The sequence below is a fragment of the Medicago sativa genome, chromosome 6, assembly GCF_051527215.1.
Source record: "Medicago sativa cultivar Bolivia chromosome 6, Bolivia_mono, whole genome shotgun sequence".
Taxonomy (NCBI): Eukaryota; Viridiplantae; Streptophyta; class Magnoliopsida; order Fabales; family Fabaceae; genus Medicago; species Medicago sativa.
Genome location: NC_140754.1, coordinates 65,374,072 through 65,392,091, shown reverse-complemented (window position 1 = coordinate 65,392,091; position 18,020 = coordinate 65,374,072). Strand labels below are relative to the sequence as shown.

Here is an 18,020-nt window from a genome sequence, read left to right as displayed (position 1 = left end):
AAGAGAATGTTTTGGGGCAAATTTTATATGGAATTGAGTGCCTTTTCATGTTTAGAAATGTTTAGACAAACTTTGGGATCAAATTTGGGCATTGGGAAGTCAAAATTGGGGTTTTGGGGTGAAAATGGGGTTTTTCCCGAGAGGAACTGTCATAACTCGCAATGGCGAGTAAAGTTCACTCGCAATTGCGAGCACTCGCAATGGCGAGCAAACCTACTTCCAGTTGCGAGCTACACAGGACAGTGTTCCCTGTTTTTGCGTTTTCATGTCTTTTAACTCGTTTTTGTTTTGAAATGGTTTTTGGTGCAAACATGAAATTTGTAGAGAATATTTTTATCTTTCTAAGGGCGTTGGTTTGACTTGAATACGATTTTTGGTTTGCAAGTTATGGGGAAATTACTCTTGAAATGTTTTATTGAAAAATTCCGCATAACTAGTTCCAAGTCGACCCAACCCTTGTGGAATGTTTTTAATCTTTGAAAACTTGATTTTTAAGAGTGCAACAGAGGTGGTTAAGCTGTGATATAGTGAACCTACTTATTTTTACTTAGAAATTCGAAAATTCTTTGAAAAATGATAATGGAGACGAACTTTGTGATTTTTATGAATTCGTCGTATTTGGCCGATGAAATGCTCACGTAACCTCTACTGCACACACATGTGGACTGTGAGAATACAAGGCATAGGCTATTGAGCTTGTTTACTTGGTTTTGAATTAATTGTTCAATTAATTTTAAGTTATGACTTGGAGAGACGAACTTGACTAAAGATGACTTTTGAGAATCAATTGATTGTGAATCCTTTATGGGGAATTGTTATATGTTATGTGAAGATGATTGGTGGTGCAATTATGTGACAACTCTATGTTGTGTGATTTTTGATGTTGTTGGTGATTGTATATGTGTTAATTGGTGATGAATTGTTGATGATTGCATATATACATGTATTGGTGATGGTGAGGTGATTATTGTTTGTGTGAACATATGCATTTGTATTTGAGTCATATGTTCATGCATTCATGACTGATGGTGGTGGATTTTATATCCAAGACTGATGGTGGCGGATTTTATATCAAATTGAGGTGAGTACGATGTTTTTGTTGCATCGAAGGTGACTACCTTGAGGTGATTTGGTACCACATGCATCTAGATGAGTCTAGAATCATTGCATAAACTGTTGGTGGATTGAATTGCATTTGCAATGTGTGTGATGATTGTTTTGCTAACTGTAATTGTGGATTTGATTATTGATTGTTAATTGTTGATTGACAAGGTGAGTTGGATATATGTGTATGATACACTTGTGGAGATGAACTTGGAATGATAGTATGTATATGTTGTGACTACTTATGAATAATATGTATGAATTGTTATTCTTGAATATATTCTTTCATTTCCAATGTTCATGATAAATGTTTTTCGTGGATTATGATGATGTAATGCTAACCCTCAGTGGTTTACCACCTACCTTTCTGTATGGACGGGTAGATGGAGTGCAGGATGCTTAGTTGTTGCTTGTTGATGCCGAGGAGTGGAGTTCCTCTTTTTCATGCAAGTGTCTAGATTAGGGCTCTGATCTAGGATAGTCTTTGCATGTTGTTTATTTGACTTTGTATTTCGGAGTTGTTGAGATATTTTGTTATTTGAGATTTGGAGGATACATTTGTATTTAGTTTGGAGATCCAGAGATGTTTATGAATTATATGTTGTTCCGTGCTATGTTGTGTAAACATGATCTTTATGCATGTATGTTTTGTGGTTTATTTCGGAGACGTAGCATCTATTTCTAGAATATTTCTGATGTATTCGCGCGTTTTACCGCTTAATAGAAATAGGGTGTTACAAAAGACAACCTCATTCGTAGGCGCATCATTCCTTCCGATGACACTTCATGCATTGGTGAGTGCGGTTCCTCCGAGACATCAGATCATCTTCTCTTTCACTGTGATCATTTTGGTATGGTGTGACACCGTATTTATCAGTGGTTAGGTATCTCTTTTATTGCTCCAGCATCCGTTAGTGAGCATCTTCATCAATTTGGTCCTTTGGCGGGGCTACCGCGATCTACACACTCTTTTCTGACGGTAATTTGGATGGCTATTATCTGGGTTATCTGGAAGGAAAGAAACCACATGATTTTCAAACAGAGGACTGACACTTTGCATCATTTAGTAGACTCTGTTAAATTTATGTCTTTTTCTTGGCTAAAGGCTAATATGTCTACCTTCGCCTTCAGTTACAACGACTGGTAGCGGCACCCTTTACCTTGTATGGGTGTTATATTGTAGCGTTGTTTTGTTTTGTCTTTATTCCGGAGTGCTGCTTTATGGCACCAAACTATTAACATTGTTTTTGGTGGGTGGTTCTCTTTTGCACACCTTGTGCGAGATGAATCACTCTTTGTGATCTAATATATTCTATTTTGGCTTGTTCAAAAAAAAAATTTACCCATTGAATAGAATAGTAGAAAGTTGCACAAAAAAAAATAGCAGATAGATATTAATTAGAAAAATTAGATGACTTGAGATATAAATTGAGAGCATAAGTTGTTAGAAATTATTAATATTTTGCCCTAGCTTAATGACTAAACATCTTCGTAAGGTAAATAATTGATGTGTCTGGATTAAAATGTTGACCCATACATATATTATGCAATGACCTTATAACCAAGCTAAACTCACATGAACTTTTTAGAAAAAAAGCTATTAATGTTTTATTCATGTTTAAAAATAGGGAAATGTTAACCGATGTTCCCGGGACACTGGTTGAGAGCAAATATAATATGTACTGCGTTGGAAATTGTGTTATCAATCCCTTAAAAGTCAATAAAGTGTATTTTTCAATTTAAAATTTTTTTGATTTCCTTAACCAGTGTTCCGGAGGCACTGGTTAACATAACCCTTAAAAATATCATCAAATATGAGATATACAAATAAATTATCCAAAGTTTTGAGAAAAAAAAAAGTGTTTTTTTTTAAGCAAGCAAATTTAAGGTGTTTCATTCATAATAATAGTAGCAATCCAAAAAGGAATTACATCAAAAGTACTGCGTGAAGCATGGGATAAGGCTTCTCGTGCAAGAGCATGAGCGCTATCGTTTGCTTGACGCCTAGTAAAAACAACTACAAAGTCATTATAGTGATCAAGTAAGGTTCTACAATTTTGGATAATCGAACCATACTTAGAGAGATTCATCTTACTATTGTGCACATCATCCACAACCATTTTACAATCAAGCTAAAAAACGACATTTTGGTATCCTAGTGAAGAAATCCATTGAATGCCTTGGTACAAACCCCAAGCTTCACCCTCCGCTATTGTCATCACAGCCTCACAATAAGTTGTCAACGCAACAACAAATGTGTCTTTCTCATCACGAAGACACGCTCCCATGCTTACCTTTTTTTCTATTGTAAAAAATGCTGAATCAAGGCTTTTTTTCTGTCTACCCCTATTGTGAGTTTTTGTTACCAATATGCCCTACTTGAAATTTTAAATACGTAAATGCCCTAGTTTAGATTTGCTAGTAGGAGTGTGCCATTTCTTTTAGCGCACTCGTTGCCGATGTCACCTTCGAGTTTGCCAATTAAAATGGCGAACTCGTGAAGACCTTTTATTTCTTTTTATTTCTTTTTTTTCAATTTTAATTATCAAAACATAAATTAAAAATAATTTTAAAATATAGAAATAAAATGCATAATAAAATATTACAAATAAAAAAATTATTACGGCAAATAAAAACTACAAATGTCCGTTCGTGCCACATCCCCTACGTCTAGTGTCACGAACAGGATATCGTGGTTCTTCCGGTTGTATGTTGTCGATAGATGATTGCACGGAAGAACTGCCCCCTTGAAGCATTCCACTAAATGACTGAAAAAATCCCCTTTCAACTTCAGTACCGTCTTGACGCCATACTTCGCATAGAAAATCGTGATTGGCTGTGCCCCATGTAGCGTTTAATGATGGACTGAAAAAATTAAAATTATGCGTCGGTGTGAAGTTATTATGTGGTTGAGTTTGTTGTGTAAACCGAAGATCGAAATGTTCTTGGGGTGTTCGATTTGCATAGAAGGTTTGTGGGGTTTGGTTTGGGTAGAAGCTTTGGGGTGTTTGGTTTGTGATGAATTGGTTTTGTGGAGTTTGGTATGTGTAGAAATTTTGAGGGTTTTGATTTGCATTGAATTGATTTTGGGAGGTTTGACTGTGTTGATGTTTTGGGGAGTATGGTTTGGATAGAATTGATGATGTGAGTTTTGGCTTGTGTAGAGGTTTTGAGGGCTTCGAATATACAATCGGTTTTTAATATTATTGGCATCTTCCATGATCTTTGGGATAAATTCATATTCATTCCTATAAAAGTATGCGCATGGGATTTCAATTCTTGTTTTTTCCGTTAAAAAAAGTACGAAGTTCACATGACAAACGAATCCCCGCTCTTGTCTTGTTTAGCAGTTGCAGCTTATACTGAATTTTGTGTGGAAAAGTACTATTAAGGTAGTTTATCAGTATGCACGTAGCCTACAATTTGTATCCTTACATCATCATTGTTTACAGATACATAAATCCAGAGCCAAATTGGTCGGAATTCCGTGAAGCCAGTTTTGGTCATGGTAGCTGAAGATTGTAAATTCCACTCATGCCTTCTGGAGCTGGCATAGAAATGATAATGATAAGTCGGTATATGCTGATGATATTTGCATAACCTCTTTGGTAAGCCTAGAATGTGTAGATCAGAAGAGACATGAGTTTCAGGAATCTGTAGCTCCCGTATCTTCAAGAATGACTCTGTTCCACTTTGAGATTTTTAGAGCCTATTGTACATTTTTCGGAATTTTTACTACAGACTACTGTGAGGTAAGTATGCACATAATTTGATAGAGAATGCTTAGTTCAAGATCTAATACATTTTCTAACCTCTAAATATTAGCAACTTAAGGATTTAAACTGGAAATTAAAATTAGAATTATACTCGTTACTTTTTTTGGGTCAAATTATACTCATTACTTTAAATTTTTTGAAAGGAAAAAAATGGTTTTGTGGTCCAAATAAAAAGGTGTAAGTTGTTAAATTGCTTCTTCATAAAACACTTCTTGATAAGACGCTCCCACCACTGGTGAGCCAAATACCATAATAATAAGTTTAGGTTACAAAGAGAAGTTCACTTTGAAAGAGTCTTCTCAAACTAATTTTTCAGAATATTATCTTAGGAACCATATTCAGCAATTTATTATTGAATGTGTCTATTACAATCGCAATTCATTTTTAAACAACTAGCAGTTTACAATAACTTTTGTCAAGTGTAGCAAGGAAAATGCAGGCACCCGTCTAGTCCATGTCCATGCTCCGTATGTACAATCGATTCTTGATATTATTGGCATCTTCCACGATCTTTTTGATAAACTCATACTCATACCTACAGAAATATATACAAGGGATTTCATTTCGTTTATTTTATCAATAAAAGTATGAAGTTATGTGTATGAGCAGCAAATTTTTACAAGCACCAATTGTCACTCAAAATACAACAACTTGAAGAACAAAACATTTCATGTTAATAAATGATGTTTAAAATGATAGTAATTACAAAGAAAACAAAATTTCTTGTTTAAAATTCCACATATCTTAAAAAATGAGCCAACTTAACTATGAAATGGCGCTAATAAAAGTATTTGAAAGTATCCTACATACCCGGTTTTATAATCTTTTCCAGACAAACCAGAGACCTCAGACAAAGCTGACTTCCATTTCTGTATCCTCTCAGGGTCACTTCCAAATTTTTGTTCATGTTCAGTCATGAATTTTCCATAACTATTTCTCAGATGTCTTATGTCTGATGGATCCACTTTGTAAAAGATAGGCCAAACCAATTGGTTCTTCGATTTCTTACACTGAAGGATCTTAGACAGCTCATCAAGACACCATGAGGAACTTGCATAATTTTCAGATAAAACAACAATTGAAAGCCTTGATGCTTCAATTGCATTAATAAGAGCGGGTGAAATTTGGTCTCCAGTATGCAATCCCCCATCATCCATGAATGTCTTGAATCCTTCTCGACAAAGAGCATCATAGAGAAAACCCGTAAAAGAATACCGAGTATCTTCTCCTCTAAAACTGATGAAAATCTGCCATCGAGCCATTGAATGTCTCAAACTGTCTAATGATGCTTTCCACTCCTCAATAGATTTACTTTTTAAGGAAGATCCCACTTCTTTAATTGTACCCGGTAACCCTTCACATTCAAAAGCAACTTGCTGTGCTACATTTAATAGATCAGATGCGGACTCGTCTTCTATGCCTGAATGTTTTTTGAGCAAAGTCCAGGCTTCATCATTGGATAAGGGAGGCAGAGGAATCTCCCTTTGACAATCCATCAAGGCACATTCTTGTCGACGGCGTGCGGTTAAAAGAACCTTGCACCCCTTGGTACCACCACTAGGAATACCCAGATCCTCTAGCTCGATTCTTGCTTGAACATCATCCAGTATCACAAGAACTCGATCCATACTTTCTAATGTTGAGTATAAAGTTCTTGCTCTTCCAGCTTCAGTATTTTTATCGAATTTCAGATTCAAAGAATCAGCAATTTCATCTTGAATCCTCCTAGCATTTGGGTTTTGGGACACGGTAGCAAATAAAACGACATCAAAAATATTTAAATACTTTGCTTTCACACCAATTGCTTTCACCACTTTTGTTTTACCAGAGCCCCTCTTCCCATACAATCCAATTATAAAACAATTATTATCCTGTAGTGCCGCTAGAAGTTTATTTGAAGCCTCTATTATAGGCTGAAAAGACACAAAATTTCCAGAAGAAAAGTGCTCCAAAGCTGGAATTGTGGTGGAAAATGGTTCAAATTCACACTTGGTATTCAATGCCTTTATTTTATCTAGCATTTCATGGTACATTCTGTATCTTATCCTATGATCAACACACAATACCCATGCCAATGAACAATCATTACTGGGAATCTCTAGTTCTGTTATTGTTTTAAGATTCTCCTCCTCTTCTATTAGTTTATCTATTTCTTTTAGCCACTCAAAAACAGCATTGTTTACCTTTTCAGTTTTGGGAGTCGCTCCAACTTTTTCCTGCACAAGATCTCGATTTGAAATCAACTTGTTTTTTTCACTCTCGACATCTTTCACGGTGTTGCCAAACCGATAGAGACATATTAGTTGATTAATTTTTCTTTCCAAAAGAGTTGCGATGGGGGTGATAATTGCATTCAACGAGTTAGATACATCCATCATGGAAGCAGATAACCTGAAAAATATTCAATCTAAAACTCAACGGCAAATATTTCCAGCAACAAAAATAGTGTCCTATATAAAATTAAATGCAACCATGCCTTTTACACTAATTAAGGATGGTAGTCAAGTGTATTGAATTTTCTCGTTTCCATGTAAAAAAGAAATGCATTTACTAAACTACTCATAATTAGTTTACCACATTGAGAAATTAATGTAAGGATATTTTTGAAAAAATAACATTGCATGTTGATAGATTAGTTGACTTTTGCTTATATTTAAGTCCAACAAATACATGCACTTTTTTTGTTATAAAATGAATCTATATTAGTGCGTTTGCTGATCCAGCAAGGAATGGAGTAAATTAGAGAAAGGAAAAGCAAGCTTACTGTCCCTGATTAGCATCAGTCACAGTAAAGAAATATACTATGTTACTAGTCTACAACAACTATAGAAGGCAAATTAATTAAATAAGAATAAGTTAAATGAATTGAATTTGAGGTTCACTCACTTAAAAGATGTACGTTGCAGGCACAACTCAAAGGATCTACACCAGGGAACTGGAAAATGAAAACGATGTCTGCCAACCAGAAAGTCAATGACTTGGGCACTGCAGCGGTGAGGTGTGAACCAATTAGGTTATCATATACCTAGCTTATAACAACAACAGCATTAATAATAATATTAATAATAATGATATTAATAATCTTTAATGTCTCAAATACTAAATAATAGTATTAAATTTATTAACAATTTTATCAAAATAAAATTATAAGCAATTTATATTATTTTTCTAAGTTTATCTTTCAAAGAAAATTAATTTATCTTTCTATTATAGATTTTATTTATTTGAAGTTACAAAAAGAAAGATTTATGAAATTTTATAAAAAGGGGACCATGAAATTTTTTAAGAATAAATTAAATTTAAGGGTAGATGTTATAATGATGCTCTTGTTTTATAGGATAGGAAGCATCCTAAGGTGTGAGACAACCTATGTTGACTTGACTCCAAGTCTTTTTCTATACAAACTTGGCTCAAAAATCGAAAGGATAGGAAGCATCCTAAGGTGTGAGACAACCTATGTTGGCTTGACTCCAAGTCTTTTTCTATACAAACTTGGCTCAAAAATCGAAATAAGTATATCCATGATGATAAGAGTAAAGATATTTTGACATCCATTTGATGACAACTTTGTTGACAACCTTGTTTTTCTCACTTCTTATTGGTCAAAAACAATTGAGAGAGAAGATAACACCATCATGTGAGTATGAGAGAGAAAGTTGTCCAAAAGTTGTCAAAAAGTGGTTGTCAAAATATCATTTCTCCCATGATAATGCTAGTAGGATGAAGAAATGTCTAATCAACAAAACACCTTAAATATGAAATTATTGTTTGCTAACACCAAATTGAACTGGATAAACCACCAACCTTTGAATAGAATTGTAAAATCAAAAGTGGATTATTAACCATTAACTGAAAACTTCTGGATTAGCGTAGTTTTTTTTTTTTGACAAAAACAAAACGATATTCATTCATTTAAAGGATGAATCTGCGAACAAACTCACAGCACCCAAGTTAATAGCATACAACGACAAAATGCCTACAAATAATATGATAAAATCGAAATCACCAGAATACTCTTGCTTCTGGATCTGCAACGTTGACGTCCAAATCATTGATTGAATCTTTGATTGACTAAAGCTGATCTTTCAATATGAACCAACGAACACCGCAACAAGATGCCAAATCAAACAACGCCGCACAAGACGACAAATGAAATCAGATTGTGAGAATTTAATTACATGTATGGCAATGGCATCATACCAATTTTATAGAGATGTGAAGAAAAAACGAGTTTGAATATATGATATCCGTGTGTTATGAATTCCAGCTTGTAGAAATAAACAATAAACTTGTTTTTACATCATCATGTGATTGGATTGCTTCGATCCTGTATCTCTCTACTGATGTTTCTGTCATCTTCAAAGTTCCAGCATGATGCTTTTGCAACATCTCTTGGTTCAATGATCCAGGCCTAGGAGAACAGGCTTTCCCACTTTTCATGGGAAGATACTTCAATGAACTCATTGGACTACGATTCCTCCATACATAAAACACAGAGAAGGTTACTGGGGACAACAACTTCTTCAAGTCTTTCAACTTCAATCAAAAGAAGAAATCAAGGGATTAGAGAAAGAAAAAAAAACAAAAAAAGAAATCAAGGGTCTCTCCTCAACTAGGTAGGAGTTTGCTAAGTCTCTCATCGTTACATTGCCTTTGGTCACCAACCATGGACTCAAAAGTATCCAATAGATTATCCAAACCCTTGTGAGTCTCATCAACCGCCTTCAAAACAAACACAATGCTCTCAATAGTAGACAAATAACCAGCTTTAGGCTGATTCCTCACATCACCATATAAGTTCATCTCATTCACTTCCAATTTCAAATGCGGCAAGATGTTCAGCCAAGGATTTTTGCTATAAATCCTTTTAGCCTTAGCCCATGTTCCATCCAAAACAATCAAGTTCTTCAACTCAAAACCAACATCATCTAAATCACCAACAGTAACAGCCTTATCTGAAGGAAAAAATAGTACTGATCCAGAACTAACCTCAAGCTCAAATTTCTCATATTCTTCCACATTTTCTTCCCAACTAAATCTCTTCCTTTGCAATTTCTTCATCATAAACCCTTTAGGCTTTAGGACAAGACAAAATATTGTCAAATGTTAACGTATTAGATTGACATTGCTGCATCCAAATATGAGACAGAGGTAATTGCACCATATTTGCCAGTAGTTACAGTAATAGCAGGTTCTCCATAACCTCTAATTAGATCATCACAATTTTGAGGAATCAGAATTTTATTAACTTCATCATTCAGCACTACACCATCATTCACAGTTTCCACAATAGAACTATGAATAACACCATTTTTCAAACCAGCACTATCAGTATAAATGAAGTTTGAATTTTTATCACAAAATAAATCATGGGCTTCTTCAATTTCCCCAAAAAAACAAACATTTTTGCACATTTTCAGTAGAATTTGAATTGGGGTCAAAAAGTTGAAAACGGAAGCGAAATTGAAAATTAGAATCAGAAACAGTTCCAATTGTGAGATTCTTGAGACCAATTCTTGCAATTCAGGTAGAATTAGGGATTTGAGAGGTGAGAATTCGAGAACAGAGACAAGTTTGGGTGGGTTTGGAGCATGAAGGGCAGATTGGTCTTTGGGATTTTAATGTTTTCAGAATGGGAACTTTGAACACTATCGGGGCATTATGTATCTCCATGTAATGGTCTCTTTCTCTTCCCTTCTCTTCCTCAATAACTTTCCACTTCTTTCTCTTACACACTTTGCATTTCAAAATTTGACATCATCTTCATCATCAACCACCAACTAGGATGCTCCTTCAGGCACCAAAGTCGACCACAGATTTTTCCCTCTCACTGTCGCTCCTGTCAAAGACACTGCTATGCATTATCAATCTGGAAAGTTAGCTGAATGTGTTAAGGTCATGCATTGACTTTTGCAAAAAATAACCTAACGATATTGATTGCTCCATTTGTTAGTAAACATGGCATCCATGGAAGGATAGAGAGAAAACTCAAATAATATTTGTATTGATGATAAAAGTGAATATTACAAATGATGAAGATATCCCACTAATGGGGTTATTACAAGTATATATACCACTACCAACTAATATCTCTAATAGTCCCCCTCAAGTTGGAAGGTGTTCAAAACACTTCCAACTTGAAATGAGAAAAAAAAAACAAGGAAATATGTCGGGAATACATCGGCTAAAAAACATGAAACAAGTGCTTATCCAACAAGAAGCAACCACAACTCAAGGTTGAACCAATTGAAGGAAGGAGCATCAAAGTAACGCTTAACCACCATCCGGTAGAAGCCAATATCGACAAAGCCAATTAAGGCACAACGCTTAACCACCAAGCAGAAACTATATGTAAAGTTTAACCACTTAGCAGAAGCACAACAACGCTTAACCATCCATGACAGAAGCACAACAACAAGGCTTAACCATCATGGACAGAAGCACAAGAAGAAGGAAAACGACGCTTAACCATCCTTGGACAGAAGCACAACACTTAACCATTCATGACAGAAGCTTATCAACATAGCTTAACCATCATGAACAGAAGCACAAACAAGAATCAAAGCCAGCATAGGCTAATAACAAAGATGAAGAAGTGGGCCTGGGACAGAAACTATTGCCGACAGAATACCCAATGAACTTCAAACAGAATGGAACCCTCAACAATGAAGCTTGTAATCTGCACAATGATATACAAACCAGCAGAGTAACATAAAGCTTCAGTAATAATCCATGAGGAAAATCCATGCTTTGGATATCAAACCAAGGCTTCCAAAACAGATCAATCTCCAATAATCCATATTCAAGGAATCAAAAGGCACCAATCAAGATCACAAACTGACAAGTAGGAGGCATTGTTGCAGACCTTTCCCATGAGTGTAAATGTAAGAGTGAAATCTGCAAGCATACTTATCCAATAGCTATATCATGCATAAAACTTCAAAACTTCCCATCGTTGGGAAATAAGCCAATCCAATGAGATGCTTGACCACAAAACCAGCATGGTAGATTCCAAAAGGAACACAAAAAGAACCAATACTCCCAATATATGGCTTTGAAGGTAGATCAAACACATCAAAGATAGTGCAATTCCAGCAACTTCAGGAACTCATGTACCATACCAGAATGTACAAAATGGATGAAACACTCACAAATGCAATTGAACGTCATCAAGTTGAATACAACACCATATTACAGTGAAAACCTCCAGCAAACACCTTGTGAGAGAGAAAGCAATCTGCTTCAGTTCAGAAATTACAAAATCCAATGCCTTTTCATGAACACTGATCAAAATCATTCACTACAATATCTTCATAGACATATCTCAAGAATTGGATGAATCTGAAACCCTCATGAATTGTGAATAAAAGGAAACTTCGGACTTCAACAACAACTGCAATTCGTGCAGCCTAGCAAGAGATAGGAACAGCCATACCAGAACACTTGAATGCATCAAATCAACTAGTGATAATAACAAGCATCGCCTCCAAATTGAATACAACAATAATTTGTTTTCCAGTGAAAACTTTCAACAAACAGCTAGTGAGCACAAGGATGCAATACAAACTCTTCAATCCATACCAGCACCACAAACAAACGAATAAGAAGCAACCAACTCCGAATCATCGATGACAACAAGTTCAGATCATCATACCAGAATCGGAAACCAAATTGTTGTATCAGATGAAAGACGAATTCACAGAGACAGAAAATAGTAAAGAAACGATCAAACAAAATGGATTATAGAACTATGAAACCCTAGAAATTGGGGGAAAATGTAAGATTAAAATCGAACAAAATTGCAAACAAAAAACTCTATCGCAAGAACAAAAATCATAGAAGGAATCAGAAGCAAAGATTCGAATCCAAATCAAGGAATTAGAATCGAATCGTGAATCCTGGAATTTATAACCAACTGAAGCAAGAAATCGAGACACATACCTTCTGGAAATTATGATCGAATTTGAACCCTAACAATGAGGAAAAAGATGAAAAGTAAAATTGCGATAGATCTGAATCGCAAACTGAAATAGAAATAGAAAGTAAATTCGAATCAAGAAATCGAATAAGAGAAGAGATAGATCAAGATCAAAAACGGAAAGAGAAAGAGGAATGATCGATTCAATCAGAAAACGAGAGAAAATGAATCGCGTTCAAGATCACAATCACAAACTGAAAAGGAAGATAGGAAAGGAATTGAATCTCAACTTGAGATCAGAACAAAATCGAAAACAAATGAAACGCGAAACACGAATTTTCTCGGGAAAATATGAGATGAACAGAGAGAAAAAAGAACAAGAAGTAGGAAAGAAACAAAATGATGGTGAGAAAATTGGATTTTCTCTGGAAAGTGCAGCAGAAAAAAAAAAAAAAAAAAACATTCAAGGTGGATACCAAGTTTGCTCTGATACCATGTTAGAAATCGTGGTTGGGCCTAACACAACCCCACAAAACCGGCTTGTGAGGTGAGGATTGCCCCCACTTATAAACAAATTGTCAGGCCAACTCCTAACCGATGTGGGACTCTTAACACACGTGATGATGTAAAAAGAAGTTTATTGTTAATTTCTACAAACTGGAAGTCATAGTACACAGATATCTGATATTAAAACTCAGTCTCAGGAATTCACAGTACGTTGATGCAATTAAAATAAGCTATAGATAGAAACACAACAAAAACGCCAATGGTATTAGAGATATTAGTTGGTAGTGGTATATATACTTGTAATAACCCCATTAGTGGGATATCTTCATCATTTGTAATATTCACTTTTATCATCAATACAAATATTATTTGAGTTTTCTCTCTATCCTTCCATGGATGCCATGTTTACTAATATGGTATCAGAGCCTCTTCACGATTTTGGGCCACCTGTTGTCAGGTTTCCGTTATCGGGCCACCCGTCATTTATGTTCACGCTTCAGATGTGCAATCCTGAGCGTGAGGGGGTGTGTTAAGAGTCCCACATCGGTTAGGAGTTGGCCTGACAATTTGTTTATAAGTGGGGGCAATCCTCACCTCACAAGCCGGTTTTGTGGGGTTGTGTTAGGCCCAACCCCACAAAACGTGGTTGGATTGCATCGATGTTGTATTCCTCTATTGATGCTTCTGTAATCTTCAAAGTTCCAGCTTGATGCTTTTGCAACATCTCTTGGTTCGATGTTCCAGTTCTAGGTGAACAGGCTCTCCCACTTTTCATGAGAAGATAATTCAATAAGCTCATTGGACTATGATTTCTCCATACATAAAATACACAAATAGTCAATTGAATCCCTGTATTACAACAGAGAAGGTTGCTGGGCACAACAACTTCTTCAAGTTGTGCAACTTCAATCAAAAGAGTTTTCTCCTCAACTAGGTAAGAGTTTTCTCAATCTCTCATCTTTACATCGCCTTTGGTCACCAACCATGGACTCAAAAGTATCCAAAAGATTATCCAAATCCTTGTGATTCTCCCCAACTGCCTTCAAAGCAAACACAATGCTCTCAATGGTGGACAAATAACCAACTTTAGGCTGATTCCTCACTTCACCATGTAAGCTCATCTCATTCACTTCCAACTTCAAATGCGGCAAAATGTTCAGCCAAGGTTTTTTGCTATAAATCCTTTTAGCCTTAGCCCATGTTCCATCAAGAACAATCAAATTCCTCACCTCAAAACCAACAGCATCTAATTCACCAACACTAACAACATTATCCGATGGAAAAAGTAGTACCGATCCAGAACTAACCTCAAGCTCAAATTCCTCATATTCTTCCACATTTTCTTCCCTATTTAATTTCTTCCTTTGAAACTTCTTCACCAAAAACCCTTTTGAGAGTGCTTCACATGCTTCAGGACAAGATAAAATGTTGTCAAAGGTTAACTCATTAGATTCACATTGCTTCATCCAAATATGTGACAAAGAAGTAATTGCACCATATTTGCTAATAGTGAAAGTAATAGCAGGTCTTCCATAACCTCCAGTTAAATCATCACAACTTCGACGAATCCAAATTTTCTTAACTCCATCATTCACATTGTCATTTTTGAAACCAGCACTATCAGTATCAATATCAATAAAGTTGGAATCTTTATCATAAAACAAATCATGGGTCTCCTCAAATTCAGGAAAAAACGAACCTTTTTCAGCAGAATTTGAATTGGGGTCAAATAAAAAAGCGAGATTCAAAGTTAACATCGAAAACAGTTGCAATAGTGAGATTGTTGAGACCCATTTTAGCAATTCTGGTAGAATTAGGAGGGTGATTGCATTAAAATGAATAATTAGGATTCAATCGTTGTCATCAAAATTCAAAGTAACCTAATAAGTAACAAGAAATAATCTTAACTAATACTTTTCTTACAATAGACCTCGAGCAATCATTTCACGTAGAAGTTTCTCTGCCTTATCATTCTCATCATTTTTAAAGAGAGCACGGATAATTGTTTCATAAGTTACAGCATTTGGAATGCAACCATTGTCTTCCATTTTTGACAGCAGGGTTGCAACTTCATCAAATAAGCCCTCCAAACAAAGACCATTGATCATAATATTATATGTCCAAACAGTTAAATTATAGCCTTTAATCAAAAGATCTTGAAAAATCACTTGTGAGTTCTTAAGTCTTCCTTCTTTACATAGTCCATCTATAAGTATGTTATATGTGTATATCTGGTTGAATTCCTTGGTCTTTGATCTTCTTGACCAAAGCAATTGCCTTGTCAACGTGATGATTTTTGCATAAAGCATGCAATAAGGAATTGTATGTGATAATATTGGCTGGTTGACCTCTATCATGCATCTGATCAAGAAGCTGCCAAGCATGAGAAACTCTCCCAGATTTGCATAAACCATCAATAAGAGAACTATAAGTCACCATATTAGGTTCACAATGCATTTCTTTAAAGAGATTCAAGGCTTCATCAACCATTTTAATCTTACATAATCCATTAATAATGATGTTGCAGCTGTTAACATTAGGTGTCACATTCATTTTTCCTATGATGTTGAATACATGTTTTGCCTTATTCACTTCATTAACAAGGCAATAACCATCCATTAATGAATTGTATGTAACAACATCAGGTTCCACACCTTGTTTGATCATCACAGCTATCACATTTTTAGCTTCTTTCATTTTTCCTTCCTTACAAAAAGCATCAACCAATATATTAAAAGTATAAACATCTGGGTTGATGTTTTTCAATACCATTTCACGGAACAAACCAAATGCTTCTTTGAATTGACCAACAATGCAAAATCCATAGATTAGAGAACTGAAAGTGACAACAGTGGGAGGAATTCTATTTACAATCATTTCTGAATATAAACCATAGGCATCAGTTACTAGTTTATCTTTACACAAACCATCGATGATTGTGTTGTGCATAACCACATTGATCTTGACCAATTTCCCTTCAATTCGTCTTAACAACTGCAAAGCGGCTCTTGTTTCTCCCATTTTACACAATCCATTGATCAAAGTCCCATAAGTAACTTGATCCATGAAAAATCCATGTGCAAGTACACGGTCATGAAAGTGTAGAGCTTCATTGCCCTTACCATTAAGACACAAACCTTTGATAAGAGTAGTCAAGGTTATGGTATCTGGGCGATAACCCATCTTGAGAATCTTAGCCAATACAGAAAAAGAGAAATTCATTTGACCTAAGTGGCAATAACAATTAATCAAGATGGTAAAAGTAAATAAATCAGGCTTAATTAGGATTCCATTTTTCTGGAAAGGGAAAGAACAGTGAGATAGTGGTTCTTAGTCTTAACAAGGGAAGATAAGATCTTATTGAATTCAACAATGGATGGAGTACGACGCATTTGGAGCATGCGATGGAAGGACGAAACAACATTATGAACATCAAAATCATTGGGAATAATGGATCTAAAGTGAGAGTAAAACCTTAACCCCAAAGGTGAAAGTGAGTTTGAGTGATTTAAGAAAGAAGAAGAAAGGAACCTGAAAGTTGAAAACAACATTGGAGCAACAAGTAGTGATTGAGGGAATGGAATTTGGAACCTGATTGAAGTGATTTTGGCCTGTGTCCACTGCAGAACAATTTTCAGCGGTGATGTTATTTTCTGTTCTTAAAACTCAGTTTTTAAGAACAATGTAGACATTAGAGCTATAGATGAGTGAAGACAAACTAACAAACTAACAAGAATATCTTCTTTTTCTTCAATAGTTCAGAGTTCAGACACAAACAAAGTGCCTCCCGTGTTGTGGGCCTCACAAAGGAATTTTATTTTATTTTTACCAAAGATTTAAGTTTTTTTTTTTTAAAAAAGTGTAGTTTTTTTTTTGGTAGTGTTACAAAGTAACGAATAAAAAGAAAAAGAAAAAAGGAAGAGAGACAAAATTAAGTTCCAAGTTTATCTCTCAGAATGAGAGATTCCATGCCAGGTGGAGGACAGTTCCAGCGAACAGAGCACCTTGCATGTGATACTTCCTTAGTCATAAAATCTGCACACATATTTTGTTCTCTAAGAACATGCATCAATGTTGTATTTCTATTTCCTTGTAAAGCATCCCTAATATGAAGGATGTCAGTAGCATAAGTGTGCAAGGTATGATCACGACCAGCAGTAATCAGGTCAACTGCTTCCAAACAATCACTCTCACAAATAATGTTGACATAGCCTTTTATACTAAAAAAATCAAGACATATCTGGATAGCACGTAACTCAGCTAATAACGCATCACCTCCAGCTTCATAGTGAGAGAAACCAGCTATCCAATCTCCATCATGGTTGCGAACAATACCACCAGCACCTAAACAACCAAAATCTTCTAGAAAGCTGCCATCAATATTGAGTTTCAGTGTACCTTCCAGGGGGGGATCCAATGAGCTAAGACGCGTGATGAGTGTGGGTTCAAACCAAGATTGGGATAGTAAGAAATGCATTCATCATGTAACAAAAAGGTCTTTCGCACTACATCTTGAATACGCCAATGTTGATCCTCAAAAATGGTATTGTTTCTCCAACACCAAGCATACCATACTCCTGTAATAAATAAAATAGCAAAAGTACCCTTCGTCATCTCATGAAGCCAAACCTTGACATCAAATTCAGAGAAAAAATTATTATAGCGACCCATATTCAAGCGGAGCCAAAACTCTCTAGAGTGCGGGTAATCACGTA

The 18,020-nt window shown here is 35.5% G+C and overlaps 1 protein-coding gene and 3 pseudogenes across 1 annotated transcript; all 4 read right to left on the bottom strand.

Moving 5' to 3' along the window:
• Positions 1-5,081: 5,081 nt before the first annotated feature.
• Positions 5,082-7,915, bottom strand: LOC146916366 (putative disease resistance protein At5g05400). Its single transcript, XM_085718508.1, has 3 exons — positions 7,767-7,915; positions 5,691-7,271; positions 5,082-5,415 (listed from the first exon to the last, which is right to left on the bottom strand). Exons 2-3 carry the CDS (start codon positions 7,256-7,258, stop codon positions 5,328-5,330), a joined length of 1,656 nt encoding a protein of 551 aa, XP_085574634.1. The 5' UTR covers positions 7,259-7,271; positions 7,767-7,915; the 3' UTR covers positions 5,082-5,327.
• A 1,538-nt stretch (positions 7,916-9,453) lies between these two features.
• LOC146916365 (uncharacterized) lies at positions 9,454-10,677 on the bottom strand (annotated as a pseudogene).
• A 3,459-nt stretch (positions 10,678-14,136) lies between these two features.
• On the bottom strand, positions 14,137-15,129 carry LOC146916364 (uncharacterized; annotated as a pseudogene).
• An 8-nt stretch (positions 15,130-15,137) lies between these two features.
• On the bottom strand, positions 15,138-16,989 carry LOC146916363 (uncharacterized; annotated as a pseudogene).
• Positions 16,990-18,020: the final 1,031 nt, after the last annotated feature.